This window comes from Cervus canadensis, chromosome 10, assembly GCF_019320065.1.
Source record: "Cervus canadensis isolate Bull #8, Minnesota chromosome 10, ASM1932006v1, whole genome shotgun sequence".
Taxonomy (NCBI): domain Eukaryota; kingdom Metazoa; phylum Chordata; class Mammalia; order Artiodactyla; family Cervidae; genus Cervus; species Cervus canadensis.
In genome coordinates this window covers 31,726,379-31,753,913 of record NC_057395.1, presented here as the reverse complement: position 1 = coordinate 31,753,913, position 27,535 = coordinate 31,726,379, and the positions used below count along the sequence as shown (strand labels likewise).

General features: G+C 44.1%; 1 protein-coding gene across 1 annotated transcript in view; it reads left to right on the top strand.

The window, feature by feature from the left end:
- Window positions 1-14,184, top strand: part of FAM171A1 (family with sequence similarity 171 member A1) — a 126,596-nt gene extending 112,412 nt beyond the window's left edge. The window contains exons 6-8 of the mRNA XM_043478728.1: window positions 6,860-6,976; window positions 10,377-10,491; window positions 11,185-14,184. Of these exons, the coding sequence (XP_043334663.1) occupies window positions 6,860-6,976; window positions 10,377-10,491; window positions 11,185-12,892 (1,940 nt within the window). The 3' untranslated portion in view covers window positions 12,893-14,184. The remainder of the gene's footprint in view (window positions 1-6,859; window positions 6,977-10,376; window positions 10,492-11,184) is intronic.
- The last annotated feature ends 13,351 nt before the right edge of the window (window positions 14,185-27,535 follow it).

Here is a 27,535-nt window from a genome sequence, read left to right as displayed (position 1 = left end):
GCATGTGATAAAATAGACCCAGACTTTGATACTTCTGATTGTGCAGCTGGTAGAAAAATACAGTAGAGGTTATGGCTTAAGATAATGCAGATGGAAATCCTGGGAAGTAAGTCTATGCTGGTTTCTAGAGAAATGCAACATACTTGGAAGCGGGGTTGAGGGGGGGAGTGGTTATGATTATAAGTAGTAATAGTAATAAGCACTCACTCTGGACCTGAGCAGTATATCTCTCTTAAGAAGGCTGCCCTCAAACAAGCTAATGCCCATGATATCTATTATTCAGCAAAAGTCACCACAGCCTAAGTGAGGAGACAGTCACCGGCCAAAACCAACAGTTGAAGGGCAGGACAGAAAGAGGTTCCTACCATCTAAGTTCATGCATGTGTCATGCACTTGTGTATGTTCTCACATCTTGCCATGAACGTTTCCAAATAGTTCACAGTGAACAGTTAAGTCATAGAAATAGAAACATTCTGTTTTACAGTGAATATTCACCTTTAAATTGATAGAACTTTTTTGAGATGGATTTTCTGCATGGCTGTGACATTTCTTCGCATCCCAGCTTACAGACCTAGTCACAAACTCACTGCAGACTCTTTCACAAAAAAAAAAAAAAAAATGCATCAGTTAGAATATGTTAGGGGAATTCCCTGGCAGTCCAGTGGTTAAGATTGCACCTTCCAATGCAGGGGGTGTGGGTTCAATCCGTGGTCTTGAAGCTAAGATTTCACATGCCTCATGGCCAAGAAACCAAAACATAAAACAATATTGTAACAAATTCAATACAGACTTAAAAAAAAAAAGAATACATTAGCTGTGCATGTTGGTAGAATCCTCAACTACAAGTGCTTAAGTGATGAAGCATTTATTTTTATGTGACAAAGGAAGTGTGAAGCAGCCACCAGGGACTGCCTGTCCCAAGCTGGACCCTCCTCGAGTATCCACAGAGCTGGAATTCACACTAGGTGTTATCTTAGGAAGGGCGAATTGTCCATGCTGTCAGTTGATCCTTGATCGTGCTGGACTTTCATCTGCCCGGTGTCCCAAGGTGTGACATGGTCACAAGTCCCATTGCAAGAGTCTTTCTCTGTATACGGGCTGAGGTGCAGGATGCCAGCTTCAATGTGTCATCTGTTCCAAGGGCAAGTTGTTCACTTACAGTTTCCTTTTCAAAACCAATAGTGCTCCTCCTAACAGTCTTTTTTGCTTGTTACCAAATCCTGAGATGAGCTTGTGCAGCAGGTAAAATAGAGGCATCCAGGCAGAATAAGTGGGCCAGTCAGGAAAAGCAAGGAAAATCAGAACCCTATCAGTCATATTCTAATTAGACATTATGTTTGGAGCTCTTTTTTCACATTTTAGAGTTCTTTTCCCTTTGAATCGCCATTTGTTTAAAATTTTTTGAACTCACTCTTCTTTATATTTTGCAAATAAAGGCTGGTTTCATTCCTGCTTGGTAACCAAGCAAGAAAGCGGCACCCCGGTGATTGCTAAGAGATCCCATCAGATCTTATAAGCTATATGTAAGGCGTTATCTTTCTGAGCCTGCCAATTACTGTGTGTAATCAGCATTGTGGTTCAGTGCAGCTTCCAAGTAAAGACCTGGTGGTGCTTTATACCCACAACAAACCTTACCAGCTGTATAGGTAACTAAAGTCTTTCTCCTTGAAAGGATCTCTGAATCTTTCCCTTGCACGAGGTTTCACTCTAGAGAATTCAGACGAAAACTGATCTGCGAGTGTGTGTTGAAGAAGCAAAGTAGTGAATTTGGATTCACAGTCTCAGCTCCACGGCTGGATTTGTCCCTCATGTGGCTGCCTGTGGACTTTATTCTAGATGCAGTCTTCATGTCGCAGGCTATCTGGTTCCCTGGTGGGGATCTGGGAGTTGGTGATGGTGAGAGAGAAGAGCTGGTAAAAGCCAATAGGAAGGGCAGGGGAGGGGAGGGGAGGGAGGAAGTGGGAGAAGGAAGAAAAACACAGCCATGGTTGAAACTGTTTAGTATGAGAGCAAACAACTTTGTTCCTCTGTAGGGACCTAAGGGCGTCAATATTTAAGGACCTGCATCAATTGATCATAACAATGACCCTGAATTACCATGAAAAAATCAAAATTATATTCTACTTTATGAGGCTGGAGTAAATAACACTTTTTAGAATTATAGAAAACTGCCTTTTCAAACTTAGGCAAATCTGACCCAAGTTCTATGGAAGAATAACTCCTAAACCATGTTCGGGACATGTCCCGGGGGTTGCAGGGTGGGGGGAGGTTCTCTCCATCTGTTTGCAGAGAAGCTTGTCTTTTATCTGTTTATCTGTTTTATATATTAATTTCTTAATTGTCTTAATACAAAGATTCCATTAAAGAGAAAGAGTTCAAATGCTTTAACAACCACTTGGAAGCTGATGATCTAGAAATTTTAGTACCACGGGATTTCATTCCCGCGGTGATGCCACAGAATGGCTCTCCCACCTTCACATACATGCAGCCTCAGTAGTTGGCACAGCTCAGCTCCGTCAGCACAGAGACACAAGCAGCCACCAGCTCGCCTGCTCCTGACACACCCACTTCACAGTCAGCCACCCTCCCTGGGCAGTGGCCGCGTGCATGAAGGTGGCAACCTGGCCGGGCTGGTGCCGTGGGGCACGAGGAAGTATGGAGTCCTCCTGCCTGCACACCATCACCAGATGACCCACCTTGAGACCTGCCTGGACGACCCACTCATGAAGAAGAGCCCGAGAGAGTCGGCAGGAAGGCCCATTATGCTGTTATGACCACAGGCGCTGCGCTAATGTCCAAGCCACAGAGGAGACAAGCTTAACCTGGACAGCCTTGCGGGCAACTGTGCTGAGCCAGGAGTGTCCAGAGGCTGGCCCCACCCGGGAGGCAAGAGAACAAGCAAGAGACCTTGCACGTGGAGATCTCTAAGCAGGAGCAACCTGGATCTTCCCCTAATCTGTCTGAGCAGCGCTGAGGTGCCCACAGGGATGGGAAGTCCCCGCTCTTTGTACGCTGGCTGCAGGTCCGGCAGTCATATAACCCACTCAACAAAAGAGACTCTGCAGAGGTCTGTTTGTCCTGCCTCCATTCCAGGCACCGGCTCCCCATTCACGAGTACAAGAATCTCTTATGTGTGTAGTTCCTCAGGTGGGAAAACACCCTCATCCCACACCCTCAGGATTTCAGTGATAAGAAGCATATGTTTCTGGTACACAATTAATTAATTCTTGTGTTCCCTGCAGCCAATTTCCTCCCTCAAAACACAGAAAGCTTGGAAATAGTTTTTGCCAATAACAGCATGATTGTTGAATCCTAAAACGGCGTCACCCTCTCTATTCACTGAACACGTGTACATTTTCCGGAAAACTTAGTCCGAAATAAATGCCTCTTTCCCAGCTGGCTTTGTTCTCTCTGGTCGGAAAGAGGAGAATCCCAAGCTTAATTGCACTCCTGTAAGGAGATCTCTCCTGCCAACCACACCCAGCTTTGCACAGAAGGTCATCTGATATTATTTGGCAGGGGAGGGGCTTGCACGTCTGGCTTTCACACTCAAATACCACCATGTTCCCACGCCAGGAATATTTTTGGGCCCTGAGAAGACAGAAGGAATATAGGACTTGGGGTTAGCAGTTTAGGCAAGGTATGCTTCTGGAAAACAGATGATGTAGTAACATGTGCCCTGAGGTTGATGGGACCTGGAAGGCCCCCACATGCAAGAGGGACTCAGGATAAACAGGATGTGACTTGAATCTTGAAGGATGGGTAAGTTTTAGGAAGAGAGGAAAAGCACATGAGGTTGGAACAGTGGAGGGCAAAGTCATGGACTCGGGTAAAAGTGTGTGTTGGGAGGACCAACCTGGGAAGAGCTAAGGGGGTGGAGGAGTTGGGGAGGGTTGGCGGTCGGAACAGCTCTGACCTCACCTTTGTGCCTCCAAGGACAGGTCCTGGTGGCTCTTCATTGCTAATGGCACTGGGGCCCCTGCGCCAGCCCTCCCCAGGCCCCCTCCCTCTTGTCCCTGGCATCATGCATCAAGCTTGCCCGCTACACTCTCCATCCCTCTATGCGTCTGTTCCTTCCTCTTCCTCTCTGCTCGCCCCCACCCGCCACCCCCATGTGAAGTCCTGCCTGTTCACCAGAGCCCACCTCATCCCCAGGTGGCATTCCTTCCTCACTGTGCTCCCAAAGCAGCTTGGGTTCTGCCTTTCTGGCTTTTCTGGCTCCCACCAGCATCATAGGCTAGAGTGCCTGTATGGTGTGTGGGTGTGTGGGTGTGGGTGTGTGTCCACTCAGTAGGCTTGTTCCTAGTGTAATTGGGAGATGTTTTAAAAGTCCATTTCTGGGGGGAAAAAAAAGGTTCATTCCCAAGACTTCCTTGGTGGTCCAGTGGTTAAGACTCCATTCTCCCAGTGCAGGGTCCCAGGGTTCGATCCCTAGTCAGGGAACTGGATCCCTTATGCCACAACTAACAGATCCTGCATGCCACAACTAAGACCTGGCACAGCCAAATAAATATTAAAAATAAAGTCCATTTCCAGTTGATGCGGCTGTGTTGTGCTGTAGAAAGCCAGGGCAAAAGCCAGCCATCCAGGTAGGTGGCTTTCCCTTGAGTGATCAACAGGAATTAGGACTCTGAGCCCCATCTCTTTTCCTCTGGGTCCTTTTAGCCTGACCTTGTATCCGCTCCACTTGAAGAGCAGTGACTCAAGAATCTAATCTGAGGGAAACTGCAAACCAAAGAATGCAGGCCGCTTCCTGGCTGATAGGAGATCCTGGCGGGGCCGCTCCTGTGGGAGAGCGTGTGGGAGTGGGGTGGGGTGTGTAAGTCATGAGCTAAACATCGCGGGTTCCCCCAGGGGAAAACCGGAAGCGGTGGCAAACAATCCATTCTCTGCCTTCAGGCAGACTTTCTGACTCAACACAGAACCCCTTTAGCTGCATGTGTCACATGCCCTGGTCTCCATTTCCTCAGCAACTCCTGGAGTGAGTATGTGAAGCTCAGAGTGGCTGGACCATCTCTGGCTTGATGCTCTTCAGCCAGTGCATCCTCATACTCACGTTATAGAGCTTCCAGCTTATCTTCTTGTCTAACTTGAAATCCTCCGGAGCCATGGTTCAGCCAGTTGCATGGGGAGGTCGGACAATACAAAGCACCCACTGATGCCTGGCCTCCCCCATCTTCCTTCTTTGTTCAACTCCTGTCTTTGAGGAAGAGGAGGAAGAAGGGTGAGGAGGGAAGAGGAGAAGGGGGGAAGAGGAGGAGGAGGAGGGGAGGAGGAGGGGGAAGAGGAGGAGGAGGAAAGCTGGGGGGAGGAAGGAGGAGTAACGTGGGGAGAGGGAGGGAGGGGAAGGGATGGGAGGCATGCTGGGGCACCTTTCCACCCAATACATTTGAATGTTGCTATGGCAACTGATAGGCCCTAGAAGCCCTGCCAAGTATTGTTTTTTTTTTTCCTCGGAGGGGAAGGAAATCCACTCTCGCCACCTTGTGCGTGCATGCTAAGTTGCTTCAGTCATATCAGACTCTTCACAGCCCTATGGACTGTAGCCCACCAGGCTCCTCTGTCCGTGGGATTCTCCAGGCAAGAACACTGGAGTGGGTTGCCATGCTCTCCTCCAGGGGATCTTCCCAACCCAGGGATGGAACCCGAGTCTCTTATGTCTCCTGCATTGGCAGGTGGGTTCTTTACCACTAGCACCATCTGGGAAGCTCAGTGGTGTGTGTGTATATACCTAGGAAAGGCAGGGATTTGGAGACCGAAAGGTGGAATATTTGGTGCATAGCTGATGCATTTAGACCTGGAGGGGACAGGAATCCACACATGGCCATTTCAGGGGGTGGGTGATCAATCATAGGGGGAGCTCTGTGTAAGTGACCCATATGTCTGGGCTGGTGGGTCCAGTGGGTGTGCATGGGCTGGTGGGGGCCCTAGCCAGCACTCTCCTTGGGAACCTTACAAAGTGAAAATGCTGTCAAATGCTGGCAAGTTCAGCAGGGGATGCAGCAGGGCAGAGTAGAGGAAATAGCACCAATCTTGAGGACAGACAGACCTACTCTGCCCCTGCTTTGCTCTCTACCCCTGGGACGGCTCAGAAGAATTTCATGTCTCACCAGTCTCCAGTGTCTAAAAGGGGAAAATGAGTCCTCTTCTGTAGCGTCGTTGTGAAACTCCTGATAACATGTATAAAGCACTTTGCTGTGACGAGCCAGCACACAGTAGGTGCTCACTCATGTGAAATACTCTTTAAAGTATTAACTGAAAGGCAGCACAGACCTGGACTCACTCGGTGTCTCTCAGCATCAGAGCCAACTGGAAGCTTCATAAAATACTCACCTGAGCCAGGTTTCTGGGTTAGAATTTGCAAAGATGGGACCAAAGAGTCTCTCTGTACATATATTTTTGAACTTCCTGAAGCAACTCTGATCCCACCAGTCTGCGATTCCAGATAGGAAATCCGTTCACTTGTTTGAAGATAAGGCATATAAACAGGATTGGAGTTTCCCCTCTTCTTTCCCCTCCCATCAACCGTTTCTATGCTGCCTTTATTCTGCTTCTAAATTCCAAAGGCTTCTGGGGGAGATGGGCCATGGTGACAGACGAGTAAACTCCAAAGGCTTCTGCTAAAATTATCTGTGTTTGGAAGAAGGGACTTGTGATAAAGTGGCTGAGAGTAATGTAATCAGGAAGGCAAGGAAAAACGCTTTCCTGAAAGCTAGATGCAGTTGCTCCACAAGAGTTGGACCCTTTGGCTCTCTGATGGGTTCTAAATGGGAAACTTAAGGTGATTTGTACTATGTGTTTAAGCCTTAACCAGGAGTTCTGCGTGCATCTGGCTGAAGCCTTTTTCCACATCCCACAGGAACGTGGCTGAAGAGCGGTCTTGGCCTCGTGCACCAGGAGGGCAGTCAGCTGACGTGGACATACATCGCCCCTCAGCTGGGGTACTGGGTGGCTGCCATGTCTCCTCCCAACCCAGGTAACAGGATCCCCAACACCTGCACTGATGGCAACCAGTTTTTTTGAGGGTTCAGGCTACCTGTGCTTTTTAAAGTGACTTCAGCAGAGAGATCACATCTTTTTAAAATATGGTTGAATGTGTGAAAAATCAAATGATGAGAAGAAGGTATTTGGTGGGGGTGGGGGAGTTCTGGTTGGAACTGTCCCTTCCGGGGTAAGAATAATGCAAAGAAAATAGTCTTGTCTCAAATCTGTTCTGCTCACACAGCTGCCATAGGGAATTCTTAATCTAAAGCCCACAGAAGTGGTTCAGACCTCCTCCCTAATTCCTGAAACAGCTGTGGCCTCGTGGAAGAGAGGACATAGGAAAAGGCACTCACTAGAGGGACCAGCAGCAAGTCACTGTTGCAGGCTTCCTGGGGCAAAAAACTTGACTGGGCATTTCTGAAAGGTTTAAAAGCAAACCTGTTGTTTTATGTCTAAAAGAATATTCCTCCATTCAGGATAGATGAATTAACTCATAGTTTTCACTAAAATTTAATTTCACCAATATTTTCACTGAAAGTGTAAATTTATTTTTAAACCTAACCACCCTGATTTATCCCTATGAGTATTCTAGAATTGCTGGGGTTTTTTGTGTTTGTTTGTTTTTCAAAATAGTTACCTTAGGAGAAGTCTTTCCAGTGACGGCTTCCATTACTCACAATGCCTTGCCTTTAGAACCTGTCTCCCTTGGACTGCTATCCTTAGTGAAACTCTTCATGGGTGGCCAGTCTTCATGCTCAGAGGGTTCAAGGGTCCCTTTGATTTTTCTTAGACATATCTAAAACTCACCGACCGCCAAGATTGGTGAATAAAGTAAGTAGTTGAGCTAGGTCAAAATGCTGGGGATTTCCCTGGTGGTACAGTGGTGAAGATTTCACCTTCAATGCAGGAGTGCATGTTTGATCCCTGGTCAGGGAGCTTAGGAGCCCAAATTCCTCGAGGCCAAAAATCCAAAGCATAGAACAGAGGCAATATTGTAAAAAATTCAATATTGACATTAAAAGTGGTCTGCCTCAAAAAAATAAAAATAAAATTTAAATATTTATTTAAAAAGATGTGCTATGATTAAAAGCTGACCCTTGTCAATTAACCATGAAGACAGTTCCAAAATGGAAGTACAAAATATTTTATCAATGGAATTATCACTGGAATGAACACTTAGGACTCCCAAAGTAACTGATTTGATAGAGGCCAACCCGAGATGGGTGTTGAAAAATCTGTTACCTTTACTTTATAGTCCCACCCTTAGAAAATGTACACTTCACATCTAGGTTTTAAGAGTATGTGTTTCCCTTTACTGTATTGTTCTTGTAGCCACGTGGGCATGAAGTGAGTACATAAATGTCCCAGTCTCCAAATCTGAAGTGTCTAGAATATGATTATGAGTAAAGAAAGAAAGTCCTTAAAAACCAAAGTAGAGACTACAAAACCTGTGCATTAAAGTTAAATTTTATTTTAGATCTATTTCCAAGAACCCTGATGATGTGTTACGTGACAGATTAATAGGTACTTCTGTAAAGAAGAGAAAGAGAACTAGACTACTAGATGTAGGTTGACCCAAGCTTGCTGAGGAGCAATGAAGAGACAAAAGGCCATAAAAACATATAGTGTATAAACCCTGGTGGCATTTAATATAGGAATATATATACTGGTAATCTCATAGTCATCACTTTTATTAAAACAAATCACAGCAATGCTGTGCTTTCATGAAGCCAAAACCAATAAGAAAATAATTAGAGTTTTCTCTTTCATTCTCTGGTTAAGAAGGAACTGAAATCTTTATAAAGATTTCCATTTAGCAGAAGATATTTGGTTGGCCAAAAAGTTCATTCAGGTTTTCCCATACCATCTTAGGGAAAACCCTGAAAGAACTTTTTGGCCAACTCAATAAAATAATAACATTTTAGGTACTTTAAAGGACCGAGCTTCCATTATTTGGAAATGATTTTTACGTGTACCTCAGATTTCTTGATGACCCCTGCCAAGGTATTACCTATATTTGTGGGGTTGCTCTGTGTTAAAAAAAAGAAAAATTGTTTCTCTGAACAATTAAGGCTGTAAACTGTTAAGGCCATTGTGGTCAGTAATTTTTCCAACTTTTGTAAATATTCACTTTCACCCCATTGAAATGATTTATAGTTGGGAGAGGATGATGTTGTCTTTTGAACTTAAGGAATGTCACTATTTTCAAAAACCAACAAGTCTCCTTGGGTTTATCTAGCTTAAGAGACTTACCTCCTAAAGATTTTAAAGAAATGTATCCCTTAAAATATCAAAAATCAAAAAAAAAAAAAAATCAAAAATCAATGAATAAATGGGTCTTTATGGTGTTTAATAATCATAACAATGCTCCTCTGATGTTATGTGTAATAACTATATTCCTTCCTTCCCACCTTTTGGTGCACTGTCTGCATACTTAGACACCAGTAAGTGCCCAAACATTATAATTTGGGGGAGATTTTCGTTATTGCTGTCAATCCCTTGTTAGCAATGTTAAGATAGATTCTTACTGCTATTGAATATAAGGAGCAAGTTAAACTACCTCTTGGGATTCTTCCCAAGGTAAATTAAAGAGAAAATAGGTTTAGTTCTAATCACCTTGTCTGTAAGTTCTGGAGAAGTCTGTGGCCACATCAGGTTAGCCATTTTGAAAAGATACTAGAAAGATGTTTCTTTTTTTTTTAATGGGAGGCATTTTAGAAACACTTGATATCCCTGTAATAGGCTGTGGATTTTTTTAAGTCATGGTAAATTTATTTCATACATTTCAACTGATTTGTTAAGGCCAAGGGCGCAGTACATAGTAATCATTGCCCAGGGAAAGTGTGAGTAAAATTTTGTGTTTTGATTTGTTTTTTCCTTCTGCAGTGTCATAAAATCCCCAGGTGTTCATGCCATGTCTGTGAGTGGATGAGTCCCACTCATGAAATGATTCATGTATCTAGTTTTCTTATTTTCAAAGGTCATGTACTTAGAATGATGAACATGGCACCAAATGCTGCTCTCTTCTTGATTAAGGAGGGACCATGGATGCAACATACAGAATTTGAGTGTTCACAGTGCTCTGGCCATGGTTTGGTCCCTTTCCATTGAGGGGAATTATGGTGATGCTGCAGGCACAACATCTAAAGGGTGTTTGCATCTGGCCCCTGTTCCACACTCCAGCCAATAAGAATAAGAAAAAAGGGACTTCCCTGGCGGGCCAGTGGTTAAGACTCCACACTGTCACTGCCGAGGGCCCGTGTTCAATCCTTAGATGGGGAACTAAGATCCCACATGACACATGGCCAGAAAAAAGGAAGAAGAAAAACATTATGCTCTCTTTTTAGTGAAAGGTGTTTACAAATCTAAAATGCCCTTTTCTGACCTTCCAGGTCCAGTTGTCACACAGGACATCACCACGTATCATACAGTCTTTCTTTTGGCCATCTTGGGAGGAATGGCTTTCATTCTTTTGGTTTTGCTGTGTCTCCTTTTATATTATTGCAGGTAAAGTTTTATCATTGGGGCTCTGTCTTTTTTTAACTTGGAATTTCTTGCACAAGTATTGATATTGAGGTCCTTTCCTGAGTTGAGGTCTTTATTTCTCATAAAAATGTATCTAAGGGTCTTCCCTGGTGGTGCAGTGAGTAAGACTCTGAGTATCCAATACAGGTGGCATGGGTTCGATCCCTGGTTGGGGATCTAAGATCCTACATTGCCACATAGTGTGGCCAATAAATAAATATTTAAAAAAAATTTTTTTGAGCAAGAACTGAATATCTGTCATATAAGCTGCAGGCAAAGTGAGATATTACACGGTGTGTAATGTCTTTTAGAGAGGAGTCATAATAAGCTCAATGGTTGTCACAATTCCCACAGAATAGGTCCTAAGTGGTAATCAAGAGATGATATTCTCAAGGCAGAGCCAAACTTTTCTTTCTGTGACACCTCATCTGACTGACTTGCAAGAATGTTTATTGTTGACTCTGCTTTTGAATGAATAATGTGGATGTACTTGGGGTACAATCTGCAGATTTCAGCCCTCAGCATCAAAACAAAGCTGAGGGTATAGGGTGAGAAGGCTTCTGGTTGCTGACTAGTGTTGTCTTGTTTCTTCCTGTGGGCACTGAGAATTAGGTTTAGACTGGAACCCTCACTGTTCTGATATCTTAATCTTGGGGTTTGTATCTTTGATCACAGGCGGAAGTGCTTGAAACCCCGCCAGCACCATAGAAAGCTGCAGCTTCCTGCCACCCTGGAGAGTTCCAAAAGGGATCAGTCGACTTCCATGTCACACATCAACCTGCTGTTTGCTCGTCGGGAATCAGAATTCCCTGGTCCACTCTCTGTCACCAGCCAGGGTCGCCCGCCGGATGCCCCGGGCTCAAAGGAGCTGATGAGTGGAGTCCATTTAGAGATGATGTCTTCCAACGGGGAGGTGGACATGCACACACCCATGCTGAAGCTCTCCTACAGCACCTCCCAGGAGTTCAGCTCCCGAGAGGAACTCCTGTCTCATAAGGAAGAGGACAAAAGCCAAATCTCCTTTGATAACCTGACACCAAGTGGGACGTTGGGGAAAGACTACCATAAGTCGGTGGAGATCTTCCCCTTAAAGGCTAGGAAATCTATGGAAAGGGAAGGCTACGAGTCCCCTGGCAACAGTGACTATAGGAGGAGTTACAACGCAATGCTCTCTCAGCCTTTATTCGAAAAGCAGGACAGAGAGAGTCAGGCCTCCGTGACCCACATCTCCACAGGAAGTAAGCTCACCATTCAGGAACACATGTACCCCGCGCCTTCATCTCCGGAGAAAGACCAGCTGCTGGAGCGCAGACCTACTGAATGTATGATGTCGCGATCCGTGGACCACCTGGAAAGACCTACCTCTTTCCCGCGACCCGGCCAGCTGATCTGCTGTAGTTCCGTGGACCAGGTCAATGACAGCGTTTACAGGAAAGTATTACCCGCCTTGGTCATACCGGCTCATTACATGAAACTCCCAGGGGACCATTCGTACGTGGGCCAGCCCCTGGTCGTCCCAGCCGACCCGCAGCTGGAGATTGAAAGGCTGCAGGCCGAGCTGTCCAGCCCGCACGCAGGGATCTTCCCACACCCCTCCGCGCAGATCCAAGCGCAGCCCCTCTCTTGCCAGGCCATCTCGCAGCAGCACCTGCAGGACACGGGCGCCCGGGAGTGGACCCCACAGAGCGCATCCATGTCGGAGTCGCTCTCCATCCCAGCATCTCTGAACGACGCGGCCTTGGCTCAGATGAACAGCGAGGTCCAGCTTCTGACAGAAAAGGCGCTGCTGGAGCTCGGGGGTGGGAAGCCCCTTCCCCACCCCCGGGCCTGGTTCGTCTCCCTGGATGGCCGGTCCAACGCGCACGTCAGACATTCCTACATTGATCTCCAAAGAGCAGGGAGGAACGGAAGCAATGATGCCAGTTTGGATTCTGGCGTGGATATGAATGAACCAAAATCTGCCCGGAAGGGAAGAGGAGACCCCTCGACTCTGCCGCAGAACCACCCACCCGTCCAGGAACATCCGCAGAAGGAGTCGAGGGCCGCGGACAGCTCGGCCTACACGCAGCTCGTGTACGTGGAGGACATGGACCAGAGCGGCAGCGAGGCCGGCACCACGGCCGGGACGCCCGAGGACAGTGCTCTGCGGTGCCTGCTGGACGGCTCCAGCCGGAGGAGCGGCGGCCAGCTGCCCAGCCTGCAGGAGGAGACGACGAAGCGAACTTCGGACGTTGCCCCAGAGCCCGCGGCCAGTCCCGACCAGAGGCGATCCGCTCCGCAGGATGAGGAAGACGACGAGGACGACGACGACCAGGGCGAAGACAAGAAGAGCCCGTGGCAGAAACGGGAGGAGAGACCCTTGATGGCATTCAACATCAAATGAGCGGTCCAGAGCCACCCAACCCGGGACCAGATCCAGTTGCCAAAAATTCTTTCTTAAGGAAGCGCTTACCTGTTTGTGGAGGAAGTCGAGCCACGTCTGCCGTGGGCAGTGGACTTTTTTCTGCAGTTACCCTGTTCGCTGTCTAAGTGTTAGGAAGTCAAGTTCTTACTCAGAAGAAAGGATGATGATACAGGATGCCTCGCCTCCAGGGAGAGGGCTGAACGTAGTGTCTGTCTGAATGTCAGTGTCGTTCCCCATACTTGATGTGTCCACCCCTGGAGGACACTGAAAAACCACACGTGATGTCCGGATGTCACTAGGTTCTGATGATAACCTCAGTTCTCCTCCAGATTCTGGGAACAGAAGGAACTCTTTTTGCATTGCTTGAATCCATTTTATCATGATAATGCTCCTGTGAAATTATTATTGAGAAATTAGCTTGGCACTTAGTGTCTGGAGGTATGCATTATCTCAAAGGAAAACTATGCATCGCTGCTTCGTGGTCTTACTTTGCTTAGCTTTGGTTAGATTTCGTTCCTGATTTGCTTTTTACAGATACACATGCACACACACACACACACACACACAATTGGGTTGTAAGGATTTAATTCCTTCCTTGTCACCTGTTCTGCTTCTCGGTGGTTTATTTCGATATCACCTTTCAGGAACTTCTGAGTGTCACCTCTTAACATCCAAGCCTTTTAATGAAATAGTACTGAAGTTTTTAATCAGCTGCCAGTCCTTCAATTCTGGTCCCATTAACTCCAAGTGCCTTTTTTACAGTGACGACAGACAGTCCCTTACTTTGCTTTTTTTGTTTGTTTTTCTTAACTTCTTTGATTGAACTGCCTGGATTTTATAAAGTTATTAAACGATCCCCTTTTCTTTCAACTGCATGCTGCCAAGTGCCCATTTGTGCTCAGAAGTCTCATTTCAGCTCAGTGTATGCTCTCGTCCTCACGTGTGACGTGGATTCTGTTTAGCTAAGCTAGCCTAGAGGACACTTTAGTGATCCCCTCCCCCACGCCACCCCTCTGACCGCTAGGCACCATTATGGTTTTATTGGCTGTTTGTATATACGGTTACGTATTAATTCTGAAATCCTATGGGCTGATCTTGCTCACCAAACACGGAGTATGGGCTGAGCAAGTAGACTGAATGTGACTATTAAACAAATCTTATGTACTATCCAAAAGTGCCAGAATGACTCTTCTGTGCATTCTCCTTAAAGAGCTGCTTGATTATCCAAAAATGAAAACTCAGAATAAACTCTGAAGGAAAAAAAAACCCTATCTTGTGGTCCTTTTCATTCATTCTGAGCCATTATTACTTAGAGAGTTGCCATTAAGAATTCTCTTTTCATTCCTTGGCAGTCTGAAAGGCCAGTTGTTGGACTTACATTCAAAGACTAACCTATGGTGGGGAGAGATAAATTGGGAGATTGGAACTGACATATACACACTACTAAATATAAAATAGAAAACTGTAAGGACCTACTATGTAGCACAGGGAGCTCTTCTCAATACTCTGGGAAAAGAATCTAAAAAAGTGGAGATATATATATATATATATATATATATATATATATGTATAACTGATTCACTATGCTGTACACCTAAAACTATCACATTATAAATCAACTATACACCAATAAAAATTAAACAAAAGAAACTAACACATAAGACACCTAGGAATTGACACAATGGTGAAATCCTAAAAGCCCACCTTGCTGTTCAGTTTCATTCAAGAAAACAAGGGAACATTTTATTGTGTTTCCGTACTTTACAAGAAACTGGTGTGTTCTTTTTTTTTTTTTTTTTCAGTATTAATCCAGCATCAAAAAGATGTCATTCAAATGACCAGAACCATCCCAGATGTGTGAAACTATTAATCAAAATCATTCATGGAATCGTCAATATAGAACAAATCAGTGGAAATAAGTAAAGCTAGCTAGTTTCGTTATAAAATCTTTAGTCATGAATTCCACAAGGCAGAAAACAAGTCAAGCTGATTTTTATGATTTTAATTCTCAAATGTCGATGTTTAGTATTTTGCTTTTAAAATGGTTGAGAGATTTCCCTGACAGTGTTTTGAAGTATCTGAACAGATGGGAGTCTGTGGTTTAACAAGTCAGGGACTGTTTAGAAGTAAACATTCTCACCAGTAGGTGGCAGGTGAACCCTGGCAGACACCATTAAGACTCCAGGTAAGCACCATTTGTCAATTACCCTCCAAAGAAGTGGCCTCTGGAAGAATACTAGGGCAGACATAGGTGATGGGGGAATGCCAAGAGGTCTCCACCCATTTGCAGCTCAACCTGCAGTACTGCCACTGTCAAAATCTCCTTAAAGCATTAGTAACAAGAAGAACTTCATTTACAATGCATGTTACCTGTGTAACACATTACCTATCAGTGCTAATGATGTGAGATTCAGCAGGAAGATTGGGGGAGGGGGGCTTCCCTGATTCCTTCTCATTAGGCAGGATAATAAAAAGTATGGAGCAGCCAGCCATAAGCATGAGACACTGTTCCTCGAAAGACAAGGCCGTGTATTTGCCAAAGGGAAATTGATTCTGCCAAAGATGAAGCTCACTCATCTTACACTGATCCAAAAAGAGGCTCAGAGGCTAACTTTTTTGCTCAGGGAGCCAACTTGGGTCACCAGACTCAAATTGTCTGGAAAGAGCACCCTAACTGTGTGGACTTAAACAGTGTATTTATCTTATCACACAGTTCCGGGTCAGTTATATTGCGCAAAGAACTAAAGCTGTCAAAGGCACCTTGCTTCTGCCACCTAGTGGTGAGTTTTCACCTGCCTCTTAAGGAGACTAAAACAGCTCTCTTCTGAGAAGCTGTCTTCTGGGAAGACAGGTGAGTGTGCATAGAAGATGCCCTGGGCGCTGCTTCTGTCTCCCAGGTGAGATGAGCGAGATTGGGCTGACGTTTGTTGAGTCTCTACCTGGAAACATTATGTTGGAAACAATCATGCATTAAATTGTCAAAATCTTGTGGGGTTTATTCTTTATTTTTCACCTAACTAAATGGAGGCTTGAGGTTAAGTAATTGAGGTCATTCAGCTAGAATCAGGGGTGTGTCTCATGCATGGCCTGCACTCTGGAAATGAATGCATTTAAATTAAAAATGCATTATAAATCATAATAAAATGGATAATTGTAAATTCCACTTGATAACTGATTCTCGCAGAATGCTTTCGTTGATTTCAGTCAGAGCCAGCCTATTGCAAGTGACAAAAGCATAAACATTTGTTGAGAGTTTTTTACATTAATGATTAATGTAACTGAAACAATGCATCTTGGAACTTCACTCACTGATCAGTCATGGAGTGACTTCTTTGCTGAATCAGATAGTAAGACTGGGGAGGAATTTATGAAAGAAATGAATTTATGTGTGCTAAACCATGCCAGGAGATATATAACATTATTTAAACACCAGAGACCCTGTGCTTTAGGGAATTCTATTTAGTAGAAACTAACACAGATAATGCTAAAACAGTGAGGCAGAGTGCCCAAGAAAATGAAACCAGAACCAAAAAGGAAATAGAGCATAAAATCTAAAAATAATCAAGCCACAAATACAATAAACTCTATATATGATTTCTCATGTTCATCCCCTTGAATTTTACTTTTGCAGACCTCTGTATTTGGAGGACAAGGAGATAAAAATGAATAGTTACAGATAGAAATGTGTGGTGATTTTTCAACTATTTCAGAGTCCCACAATTTCTTTTTCTTTTCTTTTTGGTCTTTAGAGTTTTTCTTAATTGAGCTATAATTGACATACAACATTATATTATATAACATACAACCTTATATATACAGTATTATGATTATATATTATTGTCATTTTATTATCATTGTATTATTTTCAGATGTACAACATAATGATTCTGTATTTGTTTATATTGCAAAGTGATCACCACAAATAAGTCTAGTCAACATCTGTCACCATACATAGGTAGAGAATTTTTTTCTTGTGATAACAACTTTCAATATCCACTCTCTTAGCAACTTTCAAATATGCAGTATAGCATTATTAGTATAGTCATGATACTGTACATTATATCCCCATGACTTTTTAATTTTTTAAATGGAAGTTTGCAACTTCTTTAGGTGAAGTGGAAATTTCAACCCCCTTTCCCGCCCACCTGAAACTATATTTTCAAAGCCATGATATAAATACACACCAAAATCTCTGATAAAAGTTTTTATAATTCTTTACAGAGATTGTGACTTGTTTAGTGCTGGTGTTCTGGTACCCAAAAGTGGCTAATAATTCCTATAAGACTGTTTCCCCTCAGTAGAATGAACAGTCATTAGAGCCCCTAAGAGTGTGGAACATGAAAGAGCCTTGGTAATCTCACACAGGAGGAATTGGAGCCAAGAATGTTGAAGTGACCTCCCCACACAGGCAGTGCGGGACCACACTGGGTGACTTAGTTTGTTCAGGCTGCTTTACAAAATACCATGGACTGGATGCCTTATAAACAATAAACGTTTATTTCTCACGGTTCCAGAGACCACGAGTCCAAGATCAGGGCACCCAGCATGATGGGGTGAGGGCCCTTCTGATTCACAATGGACATCTTCTTGTCTCATCCTCACAGTGTGGACAAGGGTAGAGAGAGCTCTGTGGGGCCTCTTCCATAAGGGCACATATCACACTCATGAGGGCTCCACCCTCATGACCTAATCACCCTGAAGGTCCCACCTCCTAATGCCATCATCACCTTGGGCTCTAAGATTCCATCATATGAATTTGGGGAGGACACAGACACTCAGGTCATAGCACGAGACAGAGCCCTGTCTCCTGACACCTAGCCCTGTATGTGTTCACCTCCTCAGATGGCTTCTCCATCTGCTGCTCTTTCTGGCAGCTCATCTGCACCCTCTGCCATCTGTTTACATGCCATGTGCAAACATAACCAGAGTATGCAGCCTTGTAAGCCATACTGATGAATAAAATTCCAGGGTCACGGAAAGAACCCTGGCTTTGGACACAGAACACCTAGCTCCAGGAATCAGACAAGTGGCCAACTTCAAAGGTTGTAGAAGGGTACCTGCACTGCTTATCTCTCAGGAGGAGTAAAAGAGGAAGTTGAGTTCAAAAAAGACAATATTTGTACACCCATGGCTGATTCATGTCAATGTATGGCAAAAACCACTACAATATTGTAAAGTAATTAGCCTCCAGTTAAAATAAATTAATTTAAAAAATAAAGTTCCTTATAAAATGCAAGCTCTGGTGAAAGTATAAATTGTTGCTCTTCCTAATTATCCTTTTAATCTTGTAGTTCCCTAATCCTGCTGCCATACTGTGTGTAACAGTGATCTTTGTTGTTGTTATACCAGCAGCTTCTCAGCTAGTTTTTAGGAAAATGATAACAAAACAACAGGACCTTTCCCCATGCTTACTGTTTCCCACATGCTTCAGCTGAGTGATCCCTCTCTTTATAAGTAAGATGATTTGCCAAATATTTGACATAAACCAGGAAGCTCAATGAAAATGCAGCCTCCTTACATGATGGTCTCGAAACGTGTAAGGACATGCCTACAAAGCAATAACTTTGGGGTAGGTGCCCAATTACCATAACTTACTTGCTAGTGGCCACAAAGGTAAATCCTGGCAAAACACAGTAGCAGGCTCTTAATTCCTTGATTTAGTTGCTCATGTGCTTGTAACCTGAGAACAGTGGTGCTCAAACCCAGAAGCACAGAAGCATCACCTGGGGGCTGGAAAATATGCTCAAGTATCTGGATCCCACCACAGACCAATCAGAATCAAAATTTCTGCAGGGGAAACCTGGCACTGATACTAAAAACAAGACAAAACCAAAACAACAACAACAAAACACTGCCCCCAGCCGATTCTGATGTATTAATAATTAGGCTTGTAAATCACTACCTTAGGAATTCTGAAGATACGTCACAGTTTGGTAGAACCTTCTGTTGGGCAGCTCTGAGAATGATGGATTTCCCCTTTGTTTCTAGGGTAGGTTAGCCGTCCTGCTCTAGGTTTGCAGTTGGGAAGGGCAAATACAGTCAATAACAGCCCCCCAGGCTGAGCATCATGTGCCTAAGACACGTGACCAGTGCTCTGACTCGGCTTCGTTCACACGGTCAGAAATCTAGATGCTGACAACCCTAGGCTCTGTCCTGTCCTACTCACATTACTGCATATTCCCCTTCTGTTCCATTCCTCTTCTTGTGACCCCTATGGCTATTTCAGAGCACTGCTTGTGAAGGATTCCCATGGCTGTGTCTGCAACCCAATCTGCTGTCGGAATTCAGACTTAGTTTCCAACTGCTGCCCATGCATCTCCATCCAGCGGACCTGCAAACACCTAAACCAACTTGTCCCAAAATGTAAGCATCATACATCATCCCATGAACCTCCCTGCCTGTCCCCTACCCCAAAAAAGAAAAAGCCCAGTTCTCGTACTTTCATCCTTCATCTGTGACCCCAGTGTAAAGCCTCACTGTATACAATTTCCCCAGCCAGGAACCTCAGGGTCACCCTCCATACCTCTTTCAACCTCACCACTCGGGTTCGAGAATCACATCCTATCAATTTCACCTGCTGTCAGGAAACAATGTGAATCTTTCATGTTTCTGGCTGGTCAGGGCTTTCTGAGCAAAATTTACTGCCATCCTGGGTCTAAGGCTAAGTGAATATAAGCAATTCCTTGGGGGACAGAGTGAATTACTCCAGAGATTTACAGATTTATCTCCCCTGGAGCCATTCTTTCATTGATCTTCATTTACATTCATTATAACAGAAAGGGACCTTTCCTTCTCTTCCCCAAAGGGATTGTTTTAAAACTCCAAAATTCTTAGTTCAGGGGTTTCTCTCCCACAGACCTCCTTTCATATGTATGATGTGGTATCTGTATTCATCACATTCCCCCACCCCCACAGGATAAAATGAAGCACAGGATAAAGATAGGTCTGCCACTGATCCAGAAACCTCATTTTTGCTGTCAGGATAAAGTAAGTACTTACATGAAGACTTATCACATGCTAAATATCTCCCAGACTGTCCCTCTTCTCCCCATTTCTAAGCAACACTGCTGTCACAGCCCCCCTCACTGTCCCCCACCCCAGTCTCCCCATTCATGCCCACACTGCTGCAAGTGTGATGTACAATCCAATCATGTCACTTGTTCGTGTGGTTGCAGATAATAGACACCAAACTCAAACTAGCATCAGTTAAATGAGAGACTTCATCATTAAAGGGAGATTTGAGAGGCGGGCAAAATAAGGTGTGATTTATAAAAAGGAGTATACATTCGGTCTTCATCCTTGTTCCTGGCACAGAACTCCTAAAATCCTTGGAATTTCCTAAATGATGAGAGTAATAAAGATATCTTATTATTCATAATAAACTCCTTTCAACCACACCTGAGTTTGTGTTAATGAAGTGACTTTGGGGCCACAGCTAAGGATGGGAACTAGTTGCCTGAGGAGCCAACCGTGTGATTGGAGGGTTGGAACTTGCACTCCCAAACCCTTGACCCTGGGAGAGGGGAGCAGCGCTGGAGATTGAAGTGATTGCCAGCAGCCAGTTACTTAATCAATCATGCCTGTGTCATAAAACCCCAAAAGAATGGGGTTGAGAGAATTTCTGTGTTGGTGAACACCTGGAGATCTGGGTAGAGGGGTACACCCAGAGGGCCTGGAAATTCCTTACCTCCTTCCCCATCACTTGCCTTGTGCATCTCTTCCATCTGGCTACCCGTGAGTTATAGCCTTTTATGATAAACCAGTAATCTAGGAAGTAAAATATTTCTCTAAGTTCTGTGACCCACTCTGCTGCTGCTGCTAAGTCACTTCAGTCATGTCCGACTCTGCGCGACCCCATAAACGGCAGCCCTCCAGGCTCCTCTGTCCCTGGGATTCTCCAGACAAGAATACTGGAGTGGGTTGCCATTTCCTTCTCCAGTGACCCACTCTTGTCAATTCAGTTTAGTTCAGTTCAGTTCAGTTGCTCAGTCATGTCCGACTGTTTGCAACCCCATGAATCGCAGCATGCCAGGCCTTCCTGTCCATCACCAACTCCCAGAGTCTACCCAAACCCTTGCCCATTGAGTCGGTGATGCCATCCAGCCATCTCATCCTCTGTCATCCCCTTCTCCTCCTGCCCCCAATCCCTCCCAGCATCAGGGTCTTTTCCAATGAGTCAACTCTTTGCAGGATGTGGCCAAAGTACTGGAGTTTCAGCTTCAGCATCAGTCCTTCCAGTGAACACCCAGGACTGATCTCCTTTAGGATGGACTGGTTGGATCTCCTTGCAGTCCAAGGGATTCTCAAGAGTCTTCTCCAACACCATAGTTCAAAAGCATCAATTTTTCGGCGCTCAGCTTTCTTCACAGTACAACTCTCACATCCATGCATGACCACTGGAAAAACCATAGCCTTGACCAGATGGACCTTTGTTGGCAAAGTAATGTCTCTGCTTTGTAATATGCTATCTAGGTTGGTCATAACTTTCCTTCCAAGAAGTAAGCGTCTTTTAATTTCATGGCTGCAGTCACCATCTGCAGTGATTTTGGAGCCCAAAAAAACAAAGTCTGACACTGTTTCCACTGTCTCCCCATCTATTTCCCAGGAGGTGATGGTACCAGTTGCCATGATCTTAGTTTTCTGAGTGTTAAGCTTTAAGCCAACTTTTTCACTCTCTTCTTTCACTTTCATCAAGAGACTTTTTAGTTCCTCTTCACTTTCTGCCATAAGGGTGGTGTCACCTGCATATCTGAGCTTATTGATATTTCTCCCGGCAATCTTGATTCCAGCTTGTGCTTCTTCCAGCCCAGCGTTTCTCATGATGTCCTCTGCATATAAGTTAAATAAGCAGGGTGACAATATACAACCTTGACGTACTCCTTTTCCTATTTGGAACCAGTCTGTTGTTCCATGTCCAGTTCTAACTGTTGCTTCCTGACCTACATACAGGTTTCTCAAGAGGCAGGTCAATTAATGGGACCCAAAGACAGAGTGGTGGTGTGATTTACAGTCATTTGATCAGAAGCACAGGAAGCAACCTGGACTGAGACACATGTGAGTGTGGGACTGAGGCCTTAACCTGGGGAGATCTGATGCTATTTCCAGGTAGGTAGTATCAGGACTGAGTTATACTGTAGGACACCCAGCTGATGTTGGAGAGTTGCTTGGTGGTGTTGGAAAACCCACATATCAGAATTGGTGTCAAAATTGTACAAGGGAACCAAACCACAAAAGGCAAAGTATAATAATTGTACCCCCAAGCTGAATTTACCTCTTGGTGGGTATTGAACCAAAAGACACAACCAACCCAAAGAGCAGGAGAAGGAGGGATTTATTACTTGAAACAAGTAAGAGAGTGGGAGTATTGTTTAGTCACTAAGCAAGGTCTGACTCTTTGTGACCTCATGGACTGTAGCCCACCAGGCTCTTCTGTCCATGGGATTTCCCAGGCAAGAACTCTGGAGTGGGTTGCCATTTCCTTCTCCAGGGAATCTTCCTGACCCAGAGATCAAACCTGTGTCTCCTGCATTAGCAGGCAGATTCTTTACCACTGAGCCACCCTGGAAGCCCAAGGAATGGAGTATGCATACATTTAAAAAATAAGTAACAAACTTGTGTAAAAAAATTTTTTTAAGTAAGGGGAACACCAGGGATATTTCCTAAAGCTGTGTCTCCCCAAACTGCAAAATGGGGGACGTTTTAAGCTAAGGATGCATATATATTCATGAAGGGGCTTAGGCAGAGAAGAATTCAGCTTTGAATTGGGGCAGACATTGAGAGTCCAGATTCTAGTAGAGTGAAGCTGCAAGGGTCAGCAAAGGTCAGCATCATCAATCCTTAGGCTCTGGTTAATCTGGTGGTTGATTGCTCAAGCTGGAGGTTGGGACCTGCAAAACAGTTCAAGAATGTCCTTCAGGCTAGTCTTTACCTTTGAAACAGAACTGGGAGTTTTTACAGCTAATTTATTGTCCCCAGTACAGTTCTTTCCCTGGCCTGATAATAACTGTATGTTCTTATCCCTAAAACGTTAACTACTGAGACCTATTCTTCTGCAAGTCAGGCACTGCGGCCAGGTTCAGGTCACAGAATGGCATAAGCCTACAATGGCTTCTCTTATGCCAAGAAAGCCACACCCACATCCCTTTCTGCTGGGACCCATTACCCTATCTGCATACAATCATAGCCCCATGAAGGGGTTTTTGTGTATAGACTGTTTTCATTATGCGGGATGGTGAAGGACAGGGAAGCCTGGCGTTGTACAATCCATAGGGTCACAAAGAGTAGACATGACTGAGTGACTGAAAAACAACAATCTTATTTTATCACAATATCCCTGTCATCTAGCTAAAGCAGCTGATGTGAATCCACCCCAGCATTCAAAGACACAGAAAGGAAGTGTTTTGCCCCAACAGTGAAGACCCAGGATTTCAGCAGAAATCGAGATGCTTCACCCGGAGTGCAGTGTTCTCCCCTCTACACCCAGATACCTCACAGAGGTGAATTCCAGGGCTGGTCACAGAACTGACATTGGGTACCTGATGTGTTCAAGCAGGGTTCTAAGCACTTCCTGTGGATCACTGAATCCTCCCCGGAACCTGTGAGATCAGCTCTTCTGTCATTTCACAGACAGGAAACTAGAGAAGCAGAGAAACTTACCTGTCAACTGGAAAAAAAAAAAAAAATGCACGACTTCAAAGCTGAGAATTGCATTTTATTTGGCAAACATGCTGAGGACTTAAGCCCCAAGGCAGCCTCTTACATCACTCTGAGAGATCCCTCCAAAGAGGTGAGGAAGGAGTCAAAAGACATTTAGCAGTTTTTGCAAAAAAAGAAAAAAACAAACAACAAAAACCAGGTAGACAGACCATCAAAAGATTACTGTTAACTGAAGAAAAACAGACATCTCAAGTTAATGAATTTAGTGCTGGGTTCATTGAAGTCATTCCTTTGATAAGCGCCTTAACACAGATGACACCACCCTTATGGCAGAAAGCGAAGAAGAACTAAAGAGCCTCTTGATGAAAGTGAAAGAGGAGAGTGAAAAAGCTAGCTTAAAACTCAACCTTCAAAAAACTAAGATCATGGCATCTGGTCCCATCACTTGATGGCAAATAGATGGGGAAACAGTGGAAACAGTGAGAGACTTTATTTTCTTGGGCTCCAAAATCACTGCAGATGGTGACTGCAGCCATGAAATTAAAAGACGCTTGCTCCTTGGAAGAAAAGCTATGACCAACCTAGACGGCATACTAAAAAGCAGAGACATTACTTTGCCAACAAAGGTCTGTCTAGTCAAAGCTATGGTTTTTCCAGTAGTCATGTATGGATGTGAGAGCTGGCCTATAAAGAAAGCTGAGCACTGAAGAATTGATGTTTTTGAACTGTGGTGTTGGAGAAGACTCTTGAGAGTCCCTTGGACAGCAAGGAGATCCAACCAGTCAATCCTAAAGGAGATCAGTCCTGGGTGTTCACTGGAAGGACTGATGCTGAAGCTGAAACTCCGATACTTTGACCACCTGATGCAAAGAACTGACTCATTGGAAAAGACTCTGATGCTGGGAAAGATTGCAGGTGGGAGGAGAAGGGGACAACAGAGGATGAGGTAGTTGGATGGCATCACTGACTCGATGAACATGAGTTTGAGTAAGCTCTGGGAGTTGGTGATGGACAGGGAGGCCTTGGGTGCTGCAGCCCATGGGGCCACAAAGAGTCAGACACGACTGAGCGACTGAACTGAACTGAACTATCTAGGGCCAGTGTCCTGCTTTTCTCAATCCTGAATCCCCTCAGGGTACACATTCAGGGGTGACTACAGTGGCTAACGGCTTGAGGGCTACAACACCCTTTGTTTATTGATATAGCAGGTGACATTTTCTCACCCACAGACCTATGCTCTCTACCTTTCTGCAATGCTTATGAAGTAGTGTTATTATCTTATGGGAACATAAAAATGTTGTTTCCTGGGACTTCCCTGGCAGTCCAGTGATCAAGACTTCACATTCCAGGGCAGGAGGTGCAAGTTCAATCCCTAGTCAGGGAACTAGGATCCCCCATGACATGTGGCGTGGCCAGAATTTTAAAAAATTAAAATGTTGTTTCCAAGAATGTCAACAGTTTGATAAAGATTATAACATAATTATAAAATTTTTTCAAGAAATATGGTGGTGGTCACTGAAGTCCTAAGGGATCCTAGAAACTTAGAAAGATAACTTGATACTTACTCCCCAAGTGGGAAGTTTTGGGGTCCTGTGATATGTCACCCCTGGAGGCCAGACAAGGTAGGAAAGTAGGTTAAAATGAGATCAAATGCCCAGCAATAAAAAAAAAATCCGTGTTTGATATCAGGAGACACACAGAAGGTGTATCACACTGATGAATCTAGAACTGCTTGGAAACAGAGAACAACTCAAATTGCATTGGGCGATCAATTACATTTTTCCTTCAAAGAGGCCAGAGAGACAGATTCTCAGTTTCTTGAGTGAGAGAAAAAGGATGTAGATCATTTCTTAAGAAGCTTTGCCTTTTTCTAGATTGGAAAGTAAAAGAAAGCTGGAGAGAGGCATCTTCAGAGAAGGAGTTTCATGGAGAAAAGGTGATTCTTGGCCAGGGAGCACTTGGTGAGTCTCATATAAAAGACAGTTGTTTATTAAGTGGTTATGGTATGATACTACAGTTAGCTCATCTCCAGTGGGTACTGAAATGAGACAGTGTATCAACAAATAACTAACCAAATAGTCATCGTGAACTGCAATGAAACTTTAATTTATGTGAGCATCAACTGTCATTTCATATGAACTAGAACTACACTTGGGGGACTTCCCTGGTGATCCATTGGTTAAGACTTTGCCTTTAATGCAGGAGGTTTGATCCCTTATTGGGGAGCTAAGATCCTGCATCCCATATGCCTGGTGGCCAAAAAACAAAAACACAAAACAAACAATATTGTAACCAATTCAATAAGGACTTCTTAAATGGTCCACATCCAAAAAAAAAAAAAAATCTTTAGAAGTACAGTTGGTCCTTCTATTAAGAATGCAACACACTGTTTAAACTTAACTTTTTCACTGGGAAAGTAGAATAAAATGTAGACTTTCAGAAAAATCTTGTGGTTGGAAAGCTGATATACTTCCAGAGGCACATGTACTGAATTAGTGATATGGGCTCAGTTCAGTTCAGTCCCTCAGTTGTGTCCGACTCTGCGACCCCATGGACTATAGCACACAGGCTTCCCTGCCCATCACCAACTCTCAGAGCTTACTCAAACTCATGTTCATCGAGTCAGTGATGCCATCCAACTACCTCATCCTCTGTCATTCCCTTCTCCTCCTGACTTCAATCTTTCCCAGCATCAGAGTCTTTTCCAATGAGTCAGTTCTTGACATCAGGTGGTCAAAGTATCGGAGTTTCAGCTTCAGCATCAGTCCTTCCAATGAATATTCAGGACTGATCTCCTTTAGGATGGACTGGTTGGATCTCCTTGCAGCCCAAGGGACTCTCAAGAGTCTTCTGCAACACCACAGTTCAAAAACATCAATTCTTCAGTGCTCAGCTTTCTTTATAGTCCAGCTCTCACATCCATACATGACTACTGGAAAAACCATAGCTTTGACTAGACAGACCTTTGTTGGCAAAGTAATGTCTCTGCTTTTTAGTATGCCATCTAGGTTGGTCATAGCTTTTCTTCCAAGGAGCAAGCGTCTTTTAATTTCATGGCTGCAGTCACCATCTGCAGTGATTTTGCAGCCCAAGAAAATAAAGTTTCTCCTGTTTTCCCATCTATTTGCCATCAAGTGATGGGACCGGATGCCATCACAGCAGTGGCTACAGGACCAGAAAAGGTCAGTTTTCATTCCAATCCCAAAGAAAGGCAATGCCAGAGAATGCTCAAGCTACCGCACAATTGCACTCATCTCACAGGCTAGCACAGTAACGCTCAAAATTCTCCAAGCCAGGCTTCAACTGTACATGAATCGTGAACTTCCAGATGTTCAAGGTGGATTTAGAAAAGGCAGAGGGACCAGAGATCAAATTGCCAACATCCACTGGATTATTGAAAAAGCAAGAGAGTTCCCGAAAAACATCTACTTCTGCTTTATTGACTATGCCAAAGCCTTTGACTGTGTGGATCACAACAAACTGTGGAAAATTCTGAAAGAGATGAGAATACCAGACCACCTTACCTGCCTCCTGAGAAATCTGTATGCAGGTCAAGAAGCAAACAGTTAGAACTGGATATGGAAAAACAGACTGGTTCCAAATCAGCTAATCAACTAAAACTTTAGTATGCTGAATGTAAAAGAGGAATAGAGGAAATGTAATTTTTCTAAAGAACAGAAACCTCATCTTTCATTCACTTTGTATCCTCAGACTTGCACAGTAGTGTGTGTGTGTGTATAAAAGAGAAGAACATAAGAGCTCAAAAAACACTGGCTAATAAATTATAAAAACAAAGTTACTGAACCATGTAGTGACTCTTGGTGTTTCCTCTACTTATAAAACAAGTTATTTGGCAGATGAAAAACTGTTTGCTCAGTTTTCTCAATCATTCTTCTTTTCTTTACACCCTTAGACATAAGACCAAAATGACATTTCTTCTCATGTTATTTGAACAGATGTCTTCTA